This window comes from Lotus japonicus, chromosome 4 (assembly GCF_012489685.1).
Source record: "Lotus japonicus ecotype B-129 chromosome 4, LjGifu_v1.2".
Lineage (NCBI taxonomy): Eukaryota > Viridiplantae > Streptophyta > Magnoliopsida > Fabales > Fabaceae > Lotus > Lotus japonicus.
Window position 1 is genome coordinate 35,314,568 of NC_080044.1, and position 19,725 is coordinate 35,334,292.

At 41.8% G+C, this 19,725-nt stretch overlaps 1 protein-coding gene and 1 long non-coding RNA gene across 3 annotated transcripts; both read left to right on the forward strand.

Annotated features, from left to right (window-relative positions):
- The first annotated feature begins 950 nt into the window (after positions 1-950).
- On the forward strand, positions 951-6,369 carry LOC130716103 (uncharacterized). 2 transcript variants are annotated; one of them, XR_009011872.1, is made up of 3 exons: positions 951-1,479; positions 3,167-3,245; positions 5,823-6,369. It is a non-coding gene; the product is annotated as an uncharacterized LOC130716103 (long non-coding RNA). The 2 variants fall into 2 exon arrangements; XR_009011871.1 differs by lacking the exon at positions 5,823-6,369 and adding an exon at positions 4,712-5,808.
- Positions 6,370-6,562: 193 nt separating this feature from the next.
- Positions 6,563-19,148, forward strand: LOC130712672 (uncharacterized). The gene is made up of 3 exons (XM_057562491.1): positions 6,563-7,067; positions 18,167-18,913; positions 19,015-19,148. The coding sequence occupies exons 1-3, from the start codon at positions 6,563-6,565 to the stop codon at positions 19,146-19,148; spliced, it is 1,386 nt and encodes a 461-aa protein (XP_057418474.1).
- The last annotated feature ends 577 nt before the right edge of the window (positions 19,149-19,725 follow it).

Consider the following 19,725-nt stretch of genomic DNA (forward strand, 5'->3'; position numbering starts at 1 on the left):
GGCAGAATTTGCACAAACTTGAAACATCAGGGGCCAAAAGTGCTTTTTAGCCTAATTGAAATGAAGAGAACAAATTGTTTTGGAAAACTTGGGCCGTCTTTGGCTCATGGCCGAACCCATGTTTGAGGGTTTCGGCGAAATTTTCTTGTGCTCCTCTTTGGGTTAGGTTATGTGTTTAGTTGCTGAAAATTTTAATGTAAGATTAAGGGTATGTGAACATGATGGGTGTGGATATCTTATATGGATTGTGATAGTATGTTTGGCTCTTATGTCTTGGCGAATTGTTGGCCGAAATTTAATTACGAAGGTCGCTCATCCAGCTGTAATTTGTAAGACCCACATTTTTGAATTAGAATAATTAATTAATTTCCGACTCACGCCTAAGATGTTGTGTAAGCGTGAGAGGAGCCTGAACAAATAGATTTTCTATTCGGAGCTTCTAACGAAGTTTCCATCCGCGTAACCTCATTTCTTTTGATGTTTGGGATCTCTTTCCAGAAGGAAGTTTCTTCGTTCGACGTCATTTGCAAAAAGTAGTTCTGCGGCATATTTTGAAGCAGATCGCGTTCAAGCAATTTTCTCACTTAAATGAAACTCCGAAGCAAGTATTGACCTTTTATAAAGGGATACTTAGCTTAGTTGTATAATATGATAACGTCATATTTATTCTAATTGTCTCACAATTATTCTTTAGTTCAGTTTTGACTCATTTCTTGGTTCATGGATCATTTTAATTTGCTCAAAGTGATCCTAATTTATATCTTATTATTTCATAAAGTTCCTCATAATTTTTAAGATAATAATATATCACCTTTATATTTTTCTCTTAACTCTATGAATTAAATTCGTCAGTGTCTAAACTAATCCGTACCGCATTACAAAATATCTACTCAAAATAATCTTATGTAAATATCTAACCCATCAATCCTTATCCCCACCCTCGACAACTCTTCTCTTCACTCCCATCTTCTTCATTTTCTTTTCTCCCCAGCAAACCTTCCTTTCTTCCCTCCCTCCCATAGCTGCACCATTTCCTTCTTCTTTTCTTCATGAAACACTAACATCATCACCGTTTCTTCTGCTTTTTCTCCATTAACTAAACAGCACCACGAGCCTCCCTTGCTGCCAAGAAGCAACACCTTCGGGTGCCTTCCTCTGTTTCCTCTGTTTCGAACAGCCAGGGCCACCTTTCCTTCCACCGAGAGCAACCGCCACCACCTTGTGTCTCCATCAATGCGAGAACCAGCCTCATTCTTCTTCTTCATGATGACAGCACCCATACAACCTTGATCTCTTCACGTTGCAGCACCACAAATCACCAACATCATCATGTTTTCCTCTCCCTCTTGCAGCCGCTGATCACACCATCACCATCACCATGGTTTTCTCCTTATATGGCCAGCAAAGAATCACCACCGCTAGCCATAGCACCACCAACACCATGCCATGCTCCAATTTCTTCTTCACCAAGATCACCATGTATGAACTCCCTAGTCCCTCATTTCACCTTCATTACATTTATATTTCTGGTATTCAATTGTTTTTCCCCTGTTTATGTTGTATCATGGAGATGTGATAAGGCTTGCTTTTTGGTTTTCTTGATGGCTTATGGACCTGATTCATTCGTCTTAGGCTAAGTGGATACATGTTGTTAGACAAATAAATTGATGATGTGGGTTTTCATGTTGCGGATTGTTTTTCTATTGATCTGTTGAATACTTGTATCAAAATTGCAGTGGCTATCAAAATGTATATTTATAAACTAGGAGTAGCTTTCTATTAATATAAATGTTGTGTGGAAAAGTTGAACTTTTACAAAAAAAATGGACTTTGATTATGTTAGAGTCATATTCATGCTTAGGGTCTTTGCATTAGTTGTTTATATATGCTTTAATTTGAGCTATGTAAAACCAATTTCAAAAAAATCATAACTTTGAAATTTTAGGGTTCCAAATTGGGGCTTTTATTCTAGCGCCTTGGGGAGAGTATAAGCATGCGGTAATCAATTCTTATGCCTTAATAATGATGCATGATGCCTAGGAATTAGCTTGTAGTAAAAGAAAACATCAATCTTGGATTATCCATTTTTGGCCGAGAGCTAGCATGTGTATTGGGGGAGAAAAACCTTTTCTTGAAACTCTAGTAATGATGCATGATGTTTAGGGTGATTTCGGGGAAAATTTTGGGTAGAGTTTTGTGGATGAATGGTTGAGCATGCTAAATGTTACTTTTCCTTTAAGTAATCATGTCTTATGTGAGAAGCAATGGAAATGTGGAATATGTTATGTGTTATTTCAAACATGCTAAGTGCTACTTGTTTCTTAAGTAAGTGCATTTTATGGCATAAATGAATGCATGGTGAGAAATTTAGATTCAACTATAAGCATGGTGATTTAAAAATGAGCTGAAGCTTTGGGAAAAATTATAGAGACCTGTTCAGGTTTGAAGCATGATCAAGTTGCATGAATTTTATATTAATGAGAAAGGAAACGGGACTTTGCTGTTTTAATTGCTGCTGTTTCTGTTCTGTATCAAGTGTTGCTGCTGCTGTTCTGATTTTGTTGTTGTTGTCACTGTTTCTGTTTTTGCTGTAATTGCTGCTGCTGTTCTGTTTTTATTGTTGCTGTCACTGTTTCTGTTTTTGCTGTAATTGCTGCTGCTGTTCTGTTTTTATTGTTGCTGTTTCTGTTTTTGCTGTAATTGCTGTTGCTGACCTGCTGTAATTACTGTTATTGTTGCTGTTTTGCTGTAACTGTTGTCGCTGTTTTGCTTGCTACTTATTGTTGTTGTTACCATGTTTCGGTGATGGCATGCGTAAAAATGAATATGAAATTGTATGCTAAAATGGGGGCTTGAGGCCGTGAGTTTAAAGTAGAAAAAGAGTAGAGAAAATGTCCAAATGCACTAGGAGCATGATTAGGATAATCAATTATGGTTTTTTTTTTTGAAAAGTTTCATGATTTTAATTTGAAGTTAGAACGTTAATTGCGTACTTGCTACTTGCTTACTTGAAACTTGAGTTTTGGGTCAATTTCACTCATTGGGGTAATCCTCTTATTTGTGCCTAAGTGTTGCATTCCTAAAGCTTAGAAAGCTTTTCCGGTTTTGGTAGTCGTTTTAAGTCGAGTTGTTACTTAGTGATTAAGTAATCGTACTTTTGCTTAAGGTTTGAGACGTGCAAGCTTGGGACTCGAGGAAATTGGAACGCTTGAGGAAAGGCGAAGGAGAAAGAAATATTGGCTAAGGTAAGGGCAACTCTCCTAGCTATTAGCTATATGCTTAGGTGTCGAAGAATCGACAATTGTTAAATGATATTAATATGTGAGGCTTATGCTTCTGTTGACTGCTGAGGCTTCGACCGTTTACTGAGATTTCAGTCTTATTTCTTTTAATGGATAGACATTTGCTATTTCTTGAATTAGGTATGTGCATAAACATGAAGTTATGCCAAAACTTTATGATTATATCGATTGTAAATGCGGAGTGTTATAAGAATTAGCAAGTAGAACCCGACGGAAGGTCTGAGCTACTGCTGACGTGATGGATCAAGGCTTTCTCAGGAAAGAGAACTTGGGGATGATATTTATCTTTTGACTTGTTAGATTTTGAAACAAATGAATGCATAAGACTTGATTTGAGAATAAATTCCATAATGAATTAGCTCAAAATAGAACACTTTGAATAATAAAGATAACCCATTTTGAGGAAAACTTAGGATATGAAATGAGTTCGAAAATGGGAAGGGTCGAAGATTTGAGGTTCGAGGAAAGATAATGATTCGAGTTGTGAACATCACGAAGAGGAGCCGTTATGAGTAGAACCGCCATTAAGTGCAGGTGCTACTCCTTGTGTGAAGTGATTGGTCAAAGGACCGACGTTTACCTTAGGGAAAAACGATAGAGACATGAACCATAGCTAGACACGTATCCGAGTGAGGACGAATCGTGGTTTGCTAGCTCTTGCATACCTGCATGACTTGATTAAGGGGCTTGTCCTTAATCCTATTAATTATTCTTTGATTAAGAGGTTTGTCCTTAATCATATTATTTATCCATCGATTAGAGAGGATGGACCTTAATCGTATTGTTTACCCCTGGATTAAAGTGGCTGGACCTTAATCCTATTAATTACTCTTGATTAAGGGGTGTGACCTTAATCATATTATTCGTTATTGGATTAAAGAGGATGGACCTTAATCCTATTATTTGCTTATGGATTAAAGATGATGGACCTTAATCCTATTTATTGCTTGTGGATTAAAGTGGCTGGACCTTAATCCTATTATGTGTTAGTTGATTTAGAGGATTGACCTTAGTCATACTATTTGTTATTTGCTTAAGAGGTTAGACCTTAACTCCTATTACTTGGATCGATTAAGGGGCTAGTCCTTGATCCTGTTATCTGTTTGTTGATTAGAGAGTATAGAGTTCATCGTGCTAGATGATTGACCGCTGAGTCGTGCGCTTCCATTGGTGAGACGTGATGCTGCCATGGCAAGGAAATTAAGATACATCTATGCGTAGACGGCGAGTGATGGATTGATGACTTGACGTTCAAAGGATAGAGATTGACTTATGTTGTGTCTAATTATTATTCACACGCTACTTAACTATGCTAAATCAAGCTAGGACTTATATTACATTACTCTAGGAAGTTGACCCTTTTTGCCTTGTTTGCTTTGTTTGTGTTTGGGCGGTCGGCAAACTGCCAGGCCCTAACAGGTGTGTCTCTGAGGAGCTGTTGATTGCAGCAAGAAGGTGATTGGACTGATTGACGATGAGACTTCCTTGGAGTGAGTGAACCAACCGAAGACTTGTGGAAGTAATAGTTAGATGTAAGGCTAGAGCCTTGGGTAGAGAAGCTTACCGTCATTGGTTGAAGCTCGTAGGGATGATTGTATTACTTACTTTGGTCTGGGTAGGTTTCGATGCATTACTCTTCTGCGAATCTCCAGTGAGGGGATTGTAGGAAGTATATTGGACTTAGGGTGTTATCACATTTTGAACTTTGTTGTCGGTTAAGACATTACTTCACTGTATATTTTATACGTCTTGAACATCCGTCGTCACTCACGGGTGCTTGCCTTATCAAGGCCGGATGTAAGGGTTTGGGTAAGAGTATACATATCAGGTTTTGGAAATGTTTTGGAAAGAAAGCAAACGAAAAAAAATATACCCGCTTTTATTAAATCCTTGTTGGAAAATAATTCCATTTTATTTAATAGGTTACTAATTGTGACTCCCGAAAGTCGGGGTGTTACATAATTCCTTCTGCTGCTTATTTTATCTGTATCGTTGAGTTTTGTTCGATGCATGAAATAAGACTCTAGGTTGACTATTAGAGCCCTAATAAAGAGAATTGAGACCTAATCGCTTGCAAGTAAAATGTGATGTAATTGGAACATAGGTCTAGTGATGACTATGGACCATGAGAATGATGGTACCGTTAGAGACAAACGGTTACTTGCACGCGAGGGTGTTTGTGGGTTATACGGTGTGTCCCCACGTGATTAGGTTGACTGCGGTGACCCTGTGATCTTGTGGATGTACGGTGTTTCCCCCACATGATCGAGGGTTGTACGGTGTGTCCCCTCCGAGAATTGTTCATCTGCGGATGATTGTGATTATGGCCATTGGTGTTGAGGTGGTTGTGTGAATGGTGAGGTCGTTAGCCTAACTGAACTTAGGTGACTGACTGTGATTATGCTTATTATACCTTGTTATTTATGAGAATACATGAACATGTGAATGTTTCTATGAGAACATGTGATCTGACCCTGTTATTTGTTTATGTGTTTATTTGGGGGGGGGGGGGGGGCGTAGATGGTGACCACCAAGATAGTGGAGACTATCGCGAGATGAGAGATCGTTCTGAGTAGGCCAGCGGAAGACCGGCTCTCGGAGACCGACGGTTCCGGAGTCCGGAGAGTCTACGTCGGCGATGCGGAGCTCTTAGGAAGGAACAGATCTGGGACGGTTGTGGAGATGCAGACTCTTAGGGGTGGGGCAGTTGTGCTGCCACATCCTCCCGCTAGGTTTCATCAGACTGCAGTGGGAGGAGGCAGTGGAGCCTTCACCACCAGAAGCCAAGTCGGGAGTCTGTGCGCAACGTATACCTGGGCGTCCAAAGTGCTTTAGAGTGGGACCTCGGAAGAGCGTGATAAAGCTGGAGCAGTCTAAGAAGAGAGCGCGTGGAGCGGGAGCTGATGTTCCGGAGCGGGATCTGGATTAGAGTATTCCTTTCTGTGGGGCTGAGCATTTGTGTCGAACTATTTATCTTTCTTATTTCATTTTCCTTCGATGTACTTTGATGTAGGGCTTTAGCCCAAGGTTTATTTATGTACTTTGAGATTAAGGTTTCTTTTGATTACGAGTATTGTATTCAGAAATGCACGTCTTTTATTCCACAAATTCGTTCATAAGTTTCAAGAGTTTTCGATAAAATGAATCTTGTCATTAATGTTGGTTAATAATTGAACGACGAAAATTCCTAGTGAAAATACACGCGTTCGGTTTACTGTGTGACACTCGAGAAATCGGGGCGTTACAATGATGCTCCTCCTATGAAGAAATCAGTAATCAAGACTGGCTCTGCTAAAGCGCCTCCGGATACTTCCTCCAGGAAAGGGAAAGAGCATGTAATCCTTGATTTTGATGGCGATACTTCTGATGATGTTGATGTGACTGTGAAGAATATAGCAAGCAGGTTGAGGAAGAAGAAACACGCAACACCGGTCAAGTCAACTACAAGGACCCCTAAGGACTCCAAAGCTGCTGGCTCTGTAAGGAAAAGCAAAGGCAAGACAACAAGCAAAGGAAAAGGGTTGAATGTTTCAAACAAGAAGAGGAAGCATGTCTCTGACCATGAGTCAGATCAAGATGGTGAACCAACCATGCCTGACATCTCTACAACTGCAAGGAAGAGGGTTAAGGGTAAACGAGTTCCCCTGAATGTTGTTGATGTCCCTTTGGACAATGTTTCTTTCCACTATGCAGATAATGCTCAGAGATGGAAGTTTGTCTCCCATAGACGCATTGCTATAGAGAGTGTAACACCCCGATTTCCAGGTGTCACTTTAGTAACTAAAAATAAACTTTACGCGGAAAACAGGTAATTTTTTTTCGTTTGATTCCTTTTAATTAAAGCGATAGAAAATAAAAACATAACCCAGCAACTAAACTAACCGATATACAAACATATATACATGTACAGCCTCAGTTGCACGCCAACGTCACGCGCACTCGCCGTGACCTCAAAGTAGTGTGCTCGTAGGCAAATATATACAGATCCAGAAACGTGAGTAAGAAAGTTATAAGTACAATCCACTAGGAGAAAGTCGGCCTCAAAATGGCCTAAGCAAAGACCCCTACAGTCCGACTGACTCACTGTGATACCTCAGTAAGAGAACCACACAAAAAGTCATGCATCGGGAACCTACCCTGTCCCAAAAGCAAAACGAATCAGAGCTCTACACAAAATATGACGCCTGCCTGAACCTACCCTCCCAGTACCGCTCAAAGCTCCTCCTCCTCATCCTCGTCGCTCGGCGAGTAGCTGTCAACGTCGGTGTCGGAGTCAAAGTCCAAGTCCACAGCGAACTGAAGTCGGCAAGTTGAAGCTCAGCTCCATGCGTCGTAGAACTCCCTTCGTCAGACGTCCACGCTCGCCAGTCCTGTCCTCCATGACCCTTCCCCGGTACGTCGCCCGATGACCCACAAGATAGATCACCCAAGCGGTGGGGGCATGTCGGTCAACCAGCTCAAACCTGATCCCCCCCGAGGGAGAGACCATCGAAACCCAGTCCACCGTCGACATCTGGCAGCAGGCCGACCGCCCAAACACAAACATGAAACCAAAGCCAAGGCGCTAGGGTCAACTCATAGAATAAAGTAAGTATACATACAATATGTGATTGGGGAATATATATATATGTTATTATATATATATAATTATATTCCTAGCATGTTATCGGCTCTAACAATAATTCAGTAATGCAAACAGCACACAATTCCAGTCAGGGTGAATGTATGCGTGAAATGCAATTCAATATGATCCGAATAGTTGTTTGGGATGGGCACCATCGAGTCAGTCCTAACACCGGCCTAGTGTTTAACCATTACCGCTCGGGTGTCGCTTACAAACCCATGCATAGTCGGATCAGCCCGCTATGCCGAAGATACACCCAGGTGTTCTTCGATGAAGGCAATTCCCTAACCTTCGTGAAGCATTCCCGTTCTTCACTTGTGAAGCATTCCCGTTCTTCACTATTGGTGAAGCATTCCCGTTCTTCACCGAATGATGCATGATGCAATATGGTTAGCCAAACATCGAATCGTCCTCACAACACAAGTGTTTAGCTTAAACCCAATTTCAAAACCCAAGAGTTTAGTGTCGGTCAATACAACACAACTCCAACAACAAGAGTACTAGAGTACTCGGTGACTTTCAATCATTACCGTAGATCGCCTCAGTGGCTTTCCCCAATTCCCTGTAACTTCAAGCCTTGTCGACATTTCCCCGTCTTTCGCAATCATTTTCCCCTTTAGTTTTCCTATGTTTATTCATTAATGAAAATGTTTCGAATCGAAATAGCCAAGTTATGAGTTTATTTCTCGAAGTCTAAGTTTTCCCAAAGTCTCTAGTTTTCAAAATTCTATTCATTCTAAGTTTGCATAAATCCCACCAAATGTAACCCTCGGGGAAAGTCTAAGTATATAAACGATAGCGAAGTCTCAAACCTTGAGTTTGGACTTGCCTAGGGTTGTTCATTCAACCCGAAAGATCAAAAGGAATCAATTCAGTGATTCTTCGCTCCGAAGTCGCGTCAATACGCACAATTCAATACAACATCAATATCATAAGTCATGAAAAACATAATAACATTAATTCATCATCGTAATCAATATCAAAGTAAAACATAAGTCGAATTTATCGACGCCTATCATGCAATCTTAGCTAAGATGTAAGTTGCCCTAACCTCGAGTTGCTCCAGCCTCGTGGTCTAGGTTTTCTTCACACAATTGCTCTGAGAAACCCAAAGTTCCTTCAACTGAACCTCGGAGAAAACAAAGCAGAATCCAAACAAAATCGATTAGCTCGATCACAATACAGCTAATTAACGATAGACAAAGCATTGAAGCTTCAGAATACAACAATCGAGTACGAAAAGACAAGTTTTCGAAAACGAAAAACTCCCCCCCCCTTGAACAAGCTCTCGGCCAAAAGAGGAAAAGAGCTCCGGCTCTTTTTCTTCGATCTAATCTGATTACAAGGTAGTTTTAGGGTAAAACTAGAGTAAAGAAACTGTCGGAAAATTTTTCGGACGATCGGATCGAAATACGGCTATTCAGGGGCGTTTTGGTCCAAAATAAAAGCTCAAAACCTCAAAGTTAACACTTCGGAAAACAAATTTGACAGCGATGTTCCTAACGACATTTGTAACAACTAATCCTAAAGGCACAAAGTCGGATTGCGACTTTTCGACATTAAAGTGTCGAAATGTGAGCAAAAAGGGTTTTGAATCAGTTTTTCAGATCCTTAACAACTCGATCAAAATCGGCGAATATCGGCGAGTGTTCTAGGCTTTTGGGCACGTACAGAAGATACCCCAAGCGAAAAATCAAGAAAAACGGATAGTTTTACGAAAAGCTCGAAACTTTGAGCACAGAAACGGCTAAAGAAACGCAGTAGAAACGATGATCAGAGGTAAGAATCAAGCTAGTTACCTCGATACCTTGAAGTAGGAACGAACTGCGCGAAGATCGGTCAAGTTTCGACGAAAATCTTCTCTCCCCCTTTCTCTCCTCAACTCGCGGCCAACAATGGAAGTTATGGGAGATATTTTGAATTTTTAACTATTTATAGAAAGGTGAAATCGCGGGAAAATGAAAATTTCGCGATTCCGATTTTTGCAACACATTAATCGGTGAATTCTAAGAGAGATTCTGGCGACAGAATTCCAGAACTCAAAACTAATCTCTAACATTTGGGAAAAACGATCTCTAAAATCCCAAAAGCGGTGTAAGTTAATCTGTCCCGAAAAACTACTTTTTGCTGTGATGGTCAGACGACAAAACTTCGTTCTGAAGAAAGATTGGAAACATCGAAACAAATCTGACAACGCGGACGGAAACTTTGTTAAAAGCTCCGAATAGAAAAAGTCTTCATTCAGTGATTGATTCTAGGGTTTTGAAGCAAAGAAATTAGCGTCGTCGGACTTCCGAGAAGTGAATACTATCAGGCGTACAGTCCAGGGTTCCGAAATGAAACACTGGTCGAAGGAAAAATAAAGAGAACTTTATATTTTCCCAAGGATTTGAAATCTCACTTAAACGTTGCTTTAAAAGCGAAATTAGCCTATTTTGGACACTTTCGCCATAAGGCAGGTGTGCAGACGACTCGCACTAACTCCTAAAACAACTATGAAACATTCCTCAAGCAATTCCTGAACTTTCTTCTTCATTAATCCTTCTCAAACGGCGAACTCCTGTCACGCTTACACTGAATCTACGCGTGAGTCGGAAAAGTAACTAGTTCTGCAAATCCAGGTCTTATAATACTCCCCTCCAAAAAGAAAGTTTCGTCCTCGAAACTCAGAGTTCTGCGAAAAGTCCGAGATACAGTTCCTTGATCTTGTCTTCCAATTCCCATGTAGCGTCTCTCGTATCGTTGTTCCATATCACTTTTACTAATGCAATCTGCTTCCCTCTCAGCTGTTTCACTCTTCTATCCCCAATACTCACTGGCGGTGCCTCAAAAGTTAAATCATCCTTTAGTTCAACGTTGTCTGGCTCGATTACATGAGTCGGGTCTGGAATCTACTTCCTCAACTGTGACACGTGAAAAACATCATGAATGTTGGAAAGAAACGGTGGTAGCGCAATCTGATACGCAACTGGTCCAACACGTCGAGTGATTTGGTAAGGTCCAATGAATTTTGGCGTGAGCTTCCTTGACTTAATAGCTCGTCCAACTCCCGTAGTCTGAGTTACTCGTAGAAACACATGGTCGCCCTCTTCAAACTCTAGGGTTCTACGTCTCTGATCAGCATAACTTTTCTGTCTACTCTGTGAAGCTCTCATCTTTTCTCTGATCTGCTTAACCTTCTCAGTCGTCTGTTGCAGCAATTCTGGCCCAATCAACAAACTCTCCCCATCTTGATACCAACACAACGGTGTCCTACACTTTCGACCATACAAAGCTTCATACGGTGCCATCCCAATGCTCGCATGAAAACTATTGTTGTATGTAAATTCAATCAACGGCAGAAGATCATCCCAGCTTCCTCTGTTGTCTAAGACACAAGCACGTAGTAGATCCTCTAGCGACTGAATAGTTCTCTCTGTTTGTCCATCAGTTTGTGGATGATACGCCGAACTCAATCTCAGCTTGGTTCCTAACGCATCATGAAGAGCTCCCCAAAAGTGCGAAGTAAACTTTGGATCCCGATCAGACACAATACTTGTCGAACTCCGTGTAGTCTCACAATCTCAGACACATAAATCTCAGCTAACTTTTCCACATTGTAGGTAGTTCTCACTGGTAGAAAATGCGCTGACTTGGTCAAACGGTCCACAATTACCCAAATCGAATCGTGTCTCTTCTGGGTTCTTGGCAAAGCTACCACGAAATCCATGGATATGCTATCCCATTTCCATTCTGGCACGTCTAAACTCTGTAGCATACCAGCAGGTCTTTGATGCTCTACCTTAGCCTTCTGACAAGTCAAACATGCAGCTACATACTCGGCCACTTGTTTCTTCATTCCCGACCACCAAAAATTCAGTTTCAAATCTTGATACATCTTTGTCATTCCCGGATGAATGCTTCATTTGCTCTTGTGTCCTTCATCCATGATTAGCCTTCTCAATTCTGGATTGTTGGGTACACAAACTCTGTCCTTGCATCGTAGGATATCGTCAGTTCCTATCTTGAACTCCGGGTCTTTCCCTTGGATTACTAAGTTCCTCTTCTCTAGCAGAAACGCATCTTGCAGTTGTTGCTCTCTAATCTCTTCCATCAGTCCACTAGCGATTCTGACCATTCCGAACTTCAACTTTCCCTCAGACGGTGTCACACCTAAAGTCATATCTCGAAATTGTTCCAGTAACTCCAGCTCTTTAACCATCATTGACGAGACATGCATCTTCCTACTCAAAGCATCAGCAACTACATTTGCCTTCCCAGGATGATATTGCAACGTAAACTCATAGTCCTTGATAAACTCCATCCATCTTCGTTGCCTCATGTTCAGCTCCTTCTGATCGAACAAGTATTTAAGACTCTTGTGATCGCTAAATATCGTGAAAGTACAACCCTAAAGATAATGCCTCCAGATTTTAAGCGAAAACACAATGGCAGCTAACTCCAAATCGTGAGTCGGGTAGTTCTTCTCGTGAGTCTTCAACTGTCTCGAAGCATAAGCCACCACTTTCCGATGTTGCATCAATACACATCCCAAGCCTTGATGCGAAGCATCACAGTAGACCTCATAAGGTTCCTCCGGTTGTGGCAAGATAAGCACAGGTGACGTCGTTAAACGTTCCTTCAATGTCTGAAAACTTGTTTCACACGCCTCAGTCCATGCAAAAGGTTGATCCTTCCTCGTCAGTTGAGTCAAAGGTCCAACAATCTTGGCAAATCCCTCAATGAAGCGTCTATAATATCCGGCTAAACCCACAAAACTTCTGATCTCTGTCACTGTCTTCGGTTGCTCCCAAGCCAAAACAGTCTCTACTTTCGCTGGGTCCACAGCTATGCCTTCCTTTGAGATAACATGGCCTAAGAAATTGACTTCCTCCAGCCAGAATTCACACTTGGAAGGGTTCGCATACAACTTTTTCTCTCTCAACACTTGTAAAACTTGGCGCAAATGTCCTTCATGTTCCTTCGCGTCCTTCGAATAGATCAGTATGTCATCAATAAACACCACCACAAACCGATCTAAGAATTCATGAAAGATGCGGTTCATGTAATCCATGAAAACAGCAGGTACATTCGTCACTCTAAACGGCATCACTAGGTACTCGTAGTGTCCGTAGCGTGTTCTGAATGCAGTCTTCGGTATATCCTCAGTCTTCACTCTGGTCTGATGATAGCCTGACTTCAAGTCTATCTTGGAGAATACAGCAGCCCCTCGTAATTGATCCATCAAATCATCTATCCTCGGTAACGGGTATCTGTTCTTGACTGTCGCCTTGTTTAGTTGTCGATAGTCCACACATAATCTCGACTTTCCGTCTTTCTTCTTGACTAAAAGTACTGGCGCTCCCCACGGTGAAACACTTGGTCGAATGAATCCTTTTGCCGAAAGATCCTCCAACTGAGATTTAAACTCTACTAACTCCGCAGGTGCCATACGGTAAGGTGCAATCGAAATCGGTCCGGTTCCGGGTACAGTGTCGATCACGAACTCTACGTCGCGTACTTGCGGTAGTCCAGGTACCTCTTCAGAACAACATCAGCAAAAATCTCGAATCTTTGGAATACCATGCACATCTGAGTCTCTCCTACCTTCTAGATCCTTGACGACTCCGCTTCAGAACTAAACGCCCTTAAGTCCTACGTATCGTACCCATAAGGAATTTCCCTGAGATCCTAGCTTCCTTATCGACGCATCGGTAAAACCACTTCCTAGCTCAGCGTGCTATCCTAGACCTCGTGTAACTTCTATAGTTAAATCACGAGCAACTTCGAATAAGGTCCTACTAAGGATAATAATCATAAGATCATAGTCTAAGTAGTAAATACAAGTTAGGCGCGTCACACTCGTTTCGAAGATAAAGGAGTAAGCTATTCTAGAATAAGAGAACAGTTAAAATATTACCATCGTTCCCACGTTCTTCCTCGTTCAACTCCTCAGCTCTTGCTCCCTCTTTGGTATGAATCCTTTCCTCTGTAGCAAGTTGTTTTCCTTTCCCAGCATTCCCTGATGATTCGCCCTTGGGTGCCTTGCAATCTATGGAGAAATGTCCCGGTTGGTTGCAATTGAAGCATAGACTTCCCTTGATCTTGCACCTACTGGCATAGTGCCCGCTTTCCCCACAGTTGAAGCATAGAGGTCCCCCGTCTGGACACTTGTTATTGTAGTGCCCCACTTTCCTGCACCTGTAACACGTCACTGTTTTTCCCGAAGTCTTGTTTCCTGTCCCTCCGGTAGCATCATTCCCTTTCATCTTACTGTCAGACGTTCCCCCCTGGAGTGTCTTGCAGTTCACAGCTAGATGCCCCTCTCGGTTACACTTGAAGCATCTCCGTCCAATCGCTGAGCACTTGTTAGCAAAATGTCCAAACTTTCCGCAACGAAAACATGTCACACCTTTGTCACCAACTGGCTTCCCTCCAGTAGCAGCAGTTGTTGGTTTGCACGCTCTTGAGGTAAGATCTCTTCCCTCGGGACGCTGATACGGTCCCCACTGATGGTAGCTCTCCCTTCCGTAGTAGCCTTGGGAACCTGACCTCATTGGTCCCCCAGCTCCTGTTCGGTTCATTCCTCTTTGTTGATACATTGCCGTCGCCATCAATCGTTGGTGATGTTCGCGTGCAGCCTCTTCAGCGCGCATATAAGCGTCTTCCGCAGCCTGGTTCATCATTGCCTCGATCAGTGTAGCTATTGCCTCCGCCATCCGGTTAGGGTCCACCATCCTATATCTCCTCGAACGTCCAATTAGTACTAACCATAAGGTAGTACCAGACAAACCATTCAATATGATTTAAGTAGTAACGCAAACAATTAGGGCCAAAATCGCTCTGAAGACAAACAATTTTCACAATTTGCAGAGTCACACAACCTAGCACAGAAGACCTATTCCCCAAAGACTCCCAAAAGACTCGACTAAGCTCTGATACCACAATGTAACACCCCGATTTCCAGGTGTCACTTTAGTAACTAAAAATAAACTTTACGCGGAAAACAAGTAATTTTTTTTCGTTTGATTCCTTTTAATTAAAGCGATAGAAAATAAAAACATAACCCAGCAACTAAACTAACCGATATACAAACATATATACATGTACAGCCTCAGCTGCACGCCAACGTCACGCGCACTCGCCGTGACCTCAAAGTAGTGTGCCCGTAGGCAAATATATACACATCCAGAAACGTGAGTAAGAAAGTTATAAGTACAATCCACTAGGAGAAAGTCGGCCTCAAAATGGCCTAAGCAAAGACTCCTACAGTCCGACTGACTCACTGTGATCCCTCAGTAAGAGAACCACACAAAAAGTCATGCGTCGGGAACCTACCCTGTCCCAAAAGCAAAACGAATCAGAGCTCTACACAAAATATGACGCCTGCCTGAACCTACCCTCCCAGTACCGCTCAAAGCTCCTCCTCCTCATCCTCGTCGCTCGGCGAGTAGCTGTCAACGTCGGTGTCGGAGTCAAAGTCCAAGTCCACAGCGAACTGAAGTCGGCAAGTTGAAGCTCATCTGGCAGCAGGCCGACCGCCCAAACACAAACATGAAACCAAAGCCAAGGCGCTAGGGTCAACTCACGGAATAAAGTAAGTATACATACAACATGTGATTGGGGAATATATATATATATATGTTATTATATATATATAATTATATTCCTAGCATGTTATCGGCTCTAACAATAATTCAGTAATGCAAACAACACACAATTCCAGTCAGGGTGAATGTATGCATGAAATGCAATTCAATATGATCCGGATAGTTGTTTGGGATGGGCACCATCGAGTCAGTCCTAACACCGGCCTAGTGTTTAACCATTTCCGTTCGGGTGTCGCTTACAAACCCATGCACAGTCGGATCAGCCCGCTATGCCGAAGATACACCCAGGTGTTCTTCGATGAAGGCAATTCCCCAACCTTCGTGAAGCATTCTCGTTCTTCACTTGTGAAGCATTCCCGTTCTTCACTATTGGTGAAGCATTCCCGTTCTTCACCGAATGATGCATGATGCAATATGGTTAGCCAAACATCGAATCATCCTCACAACACAAGTGTTTAGCTTAAACCCAATTTCAAAACCCAAGAGTTTAGTGTCGGTCAATACAACACAACTCCAACAACAAGAGTACTAGAGTACTCGGTGACTTTCAATCATCACCGTAGATCGCCTCAATGGCTTTCCCCAATTCCCTGTAACTTCAAGACTTGTCGACATTTCCCCGTCTTTCGCAATCATTTTCCCCTTTAGTTTTCCTATGTTTATTCATTAATGAAAATGTTTCGAATCGAATTAGCCAAGTTATGAGTTTATTTCTCGAAGTCTAAGTTTTCCCAAAGTCTCTAGTTTTCAAAATTCTATTCATTCTAAGTTTGCCAAAATCCCACCAAATGTAACCCTCGGGGAAAGTCTAAGTATATAAACGATAGCTAAGTCTCAAACCTTGAGTTTGGACTTGCCTAGGGTTGTTCATTCAACCCGAAAGATCAAAAGGAATCAATTCAGTGATTCTTCGCTCCGAAGTCGCGTCAATACGCACAATTCAATACAACATCAATATCATAAGTCATGAAAAACATAATAACATTAATTCATCATCGTAATCAATATCAAAGTAAAACATAAGTCGAATTTATCGACGCCTATCATGCAATCTTAGCTAATATGTAAGTTGCCCTAACCTCGAGTTGCTCCAGCCTCGTGGTCTAGGTTTTCTTCACACAATTGCTCTGAGAAACCCAAAGTTCCTTCAACTGAACCTCGGAGAAAACAAAGCAGAATCCAAACAAAATCGATTAGCTCGATCACAATACAGCTAATTAACGATAGACAAAGCATTGAAGCTTCATAATACAACAATCGAGTACGAAAAGACAAGTTTTCAAAAACGAAAAACTCCTCCCCCCCCTTGAACAAGCTCTCGGCTAAAAGAGGAAAAGAGCTCCGGCTCTTTTTCTTCGATCTAATCTGATTACAAGGTAGTTTTAGGGTAAAACTAGAGTAAAGAAACTGTCGGAAAAATTTTCGGACGATCGGATCGAAATACGGCTATTCAGGGGCGTTTTGGTCCAAAATAAAAGCTCAAAACCTCAAAGTTAACACTTCGGAAAACAAATTTGACAGCGATGTTCCTAACGACATTTTTAACAACTAATCCTAAAGGCACGAAGTCGGATTGCGACTTTTCGACATTAAAGTTTCGAAATGTGCGCAAAAAGGGTTTTGAATCAGTTTTTCAGATCCTTGAAAACTCGATAAAAATCGGCGAATATCGGCGAGTGTTCTAGGCTCTTGGGCACGTACAGAAGATACCCCAAGCGAAAAATCAAGAAAAACGGATAGTTTTACGAAAAGCTCGAAACTTTGAGCTCAGAAACGACTAAAGAAACGCAGTAGAAACGATGATCAGAGGTAAGAATCAAACTAGTTACCTCGATACCTTGAAGTAGGAACGAACTACGCGAAGATCGGTCAAGTTTCGGCGAAAATCTTCTCTCCCCCTTTCTCTCCTCAACTCGCGGCCAACAATGGAAGTTATGGGAGATATTTTGAATTTTTAACTATTTATAGAAAGGTGAAATCGCGGGAAAATGAAAATTTCGCGATTCCGATTTTTGCAGCACATTCATCGGTGAATTCTAAGAGAGATTCTGGCGACAGAATTCCAGAACTCAAAACCAATCTCTAACATTTGGGAAAAACGATCTCTAAAATCCCAAAAGCGGTGTAAGTTAATCTGTCCCGAAAAACTACTTTTTGCTGTGATGGTCAGACGAGAAAACTTCGTTCTGAAGAAAGATTGGAAACATCGAAACAAATTTGACCTCGCGGACGGAAACTTCGTTAAAAGCTCCGAATATAAAAAGTCTTCATTCAGTGATTGATTTTAGGGTTTTGAAGCAAAGAAATTAGCGTCGTCGGACTTCCGAGAAGTGAATACTATCATGCGTACAGTCCAGGGTTCCGAAATGAAACACTGGTCGAAGGAAAAATAAAGAGAACTTTATATTTTCCCAAGGATTTGAAATCTCACTTAAACGTTGCTTTAAAAGCGAAATTAGCCTATTCTGGACACTCTCGCCATAAGGCAGGTGTGCAGACGACTCGCACTAACTCCTAAAACAACTATGAAACATTCCTCAAGCAATTCCTGAACTTTCTTCTTCATTAATCTTTCTCAAACGGCGAACTCCTGTCACGCTTACACTGAATCTACGCGTGAGTCGGAAAAGTAACTAGTTCTGCAAATCCAGGTCTTACAGAGAGGGAGTTGAGTGAGGAGGCCTTGGAATTCAAGGAGATCATTGATCTCCTCAGTAAAGCTGAGTTGATGAAGACTGTCAAAGGTATTGGCAGGTGTTATGAGAAACTTGTGAGGGAGTTTATTGTCAACATTCCCTCTGACTGTGATGATGCAGGGTCTGCTAAGTTTTACAAGGTTTTTGTAAGGGGAAAGTGTGTGCATTTTTCTCCACTTGTGATCAATGAATTTCTGGGAAGGTCTACCACAGCTGTTTCTGAGGGGGAGTCTGACCTCAATGAGATTGCTAAGGTTATCTCTGGCAAGCAAGTGATGCAGTGGCCCAAAAAGGGTTTGTTACCATCTGGGAAGCTAACTGCCAAGTTTGCTGTGTTGAGCAAAATTGGTGCTGCAAATTGGCTGGCAACAAATCATACTTCTGGAATTACTATCCCTCTGGCCAAGTTAATCTTCTGGATAGGTACTGGGGCTACGATGGATTTTGGACAACATGTGTTTGAGCAGACCTTCAAGCATGCTGGTTCCTATGCTGTGAAATTGCCAATCATGTTCCCATGTCTCATTACTGAGTTGATTCTTCAGCAACATCCTAGCATCTTGCAGGCTGATGAAGCCCCCAGTAAGAAAGGATTGCCTCTGGATTTTGACTATAGACTGTTTGCTGGGACACATGTGCCAGACATTGTGTTAAATGCTCCCAAGGATGCTCCTAGTGCTAGTGGAACCAAGGGCGTGACTGGTACTGGCAAAGATGACATCTTGGCAGAACTGAAGGAAATCTCCAAGACTCTTCAAGCCACCATTCAAGCTAGCAAGGCCAGGAAGCATAATGTGGATCAGCTGATGATGAGGGTGCTGAGGCAAACTTGGATGAGGAGGATGATGATGAGGCACTGTCAGATGATGACAATGTGGAAGAGGAAGGAGAAGATCCTACTGATGCTGATTCAACTTCTGAAATCACTTATGAGTAGGATGTCTTGTTTTTCTCCTGGTTTGCTCAGTTTGGTTGTATTTTGTCTGCCCTTGGGTTGTTTCATTTGACTACTGGTTTGTAATAATTCTGTACTCTGCCAAACTCTGCTGATTGCTCTGGTCTGCTTCTATGGAACTTGGTTACTTTTCTACTGTCCTTTGCCAAATTATTCTAATAAGGGGGAGTAGTATGCATGTGGTGTGATATATGTGATGTATGTGTGCTTGATTGTTTGAAGTTGGTGTGATGGGCATGTAGCTGCTGAAAATAGCTATGTTGCTAGGAAATGCTCTGTGTGCTGCTTGTTATTCAAGTTGTTGTGCATGATTTGGGGTAGCACATTGTTATTAGCTAAAATTTGACAAAGGGGGAGATTGTTGTTCCTTTGTCTTGGATTGTCTAAATTTTAGCTAAGTGGTTTTGTGCTAGTTGTGGGACTCGATGTTGTAACATCTTAGCTGTCACATATGTCCCTGTGGGCCTGCTGTGTTTGTTTAAGAGCTGTCTTTCAGAAGCGTTGGATTGATCATGTGGTCAACAAGATAGAAATTGTTAGAAGGCTTCTGCGCGCTGCA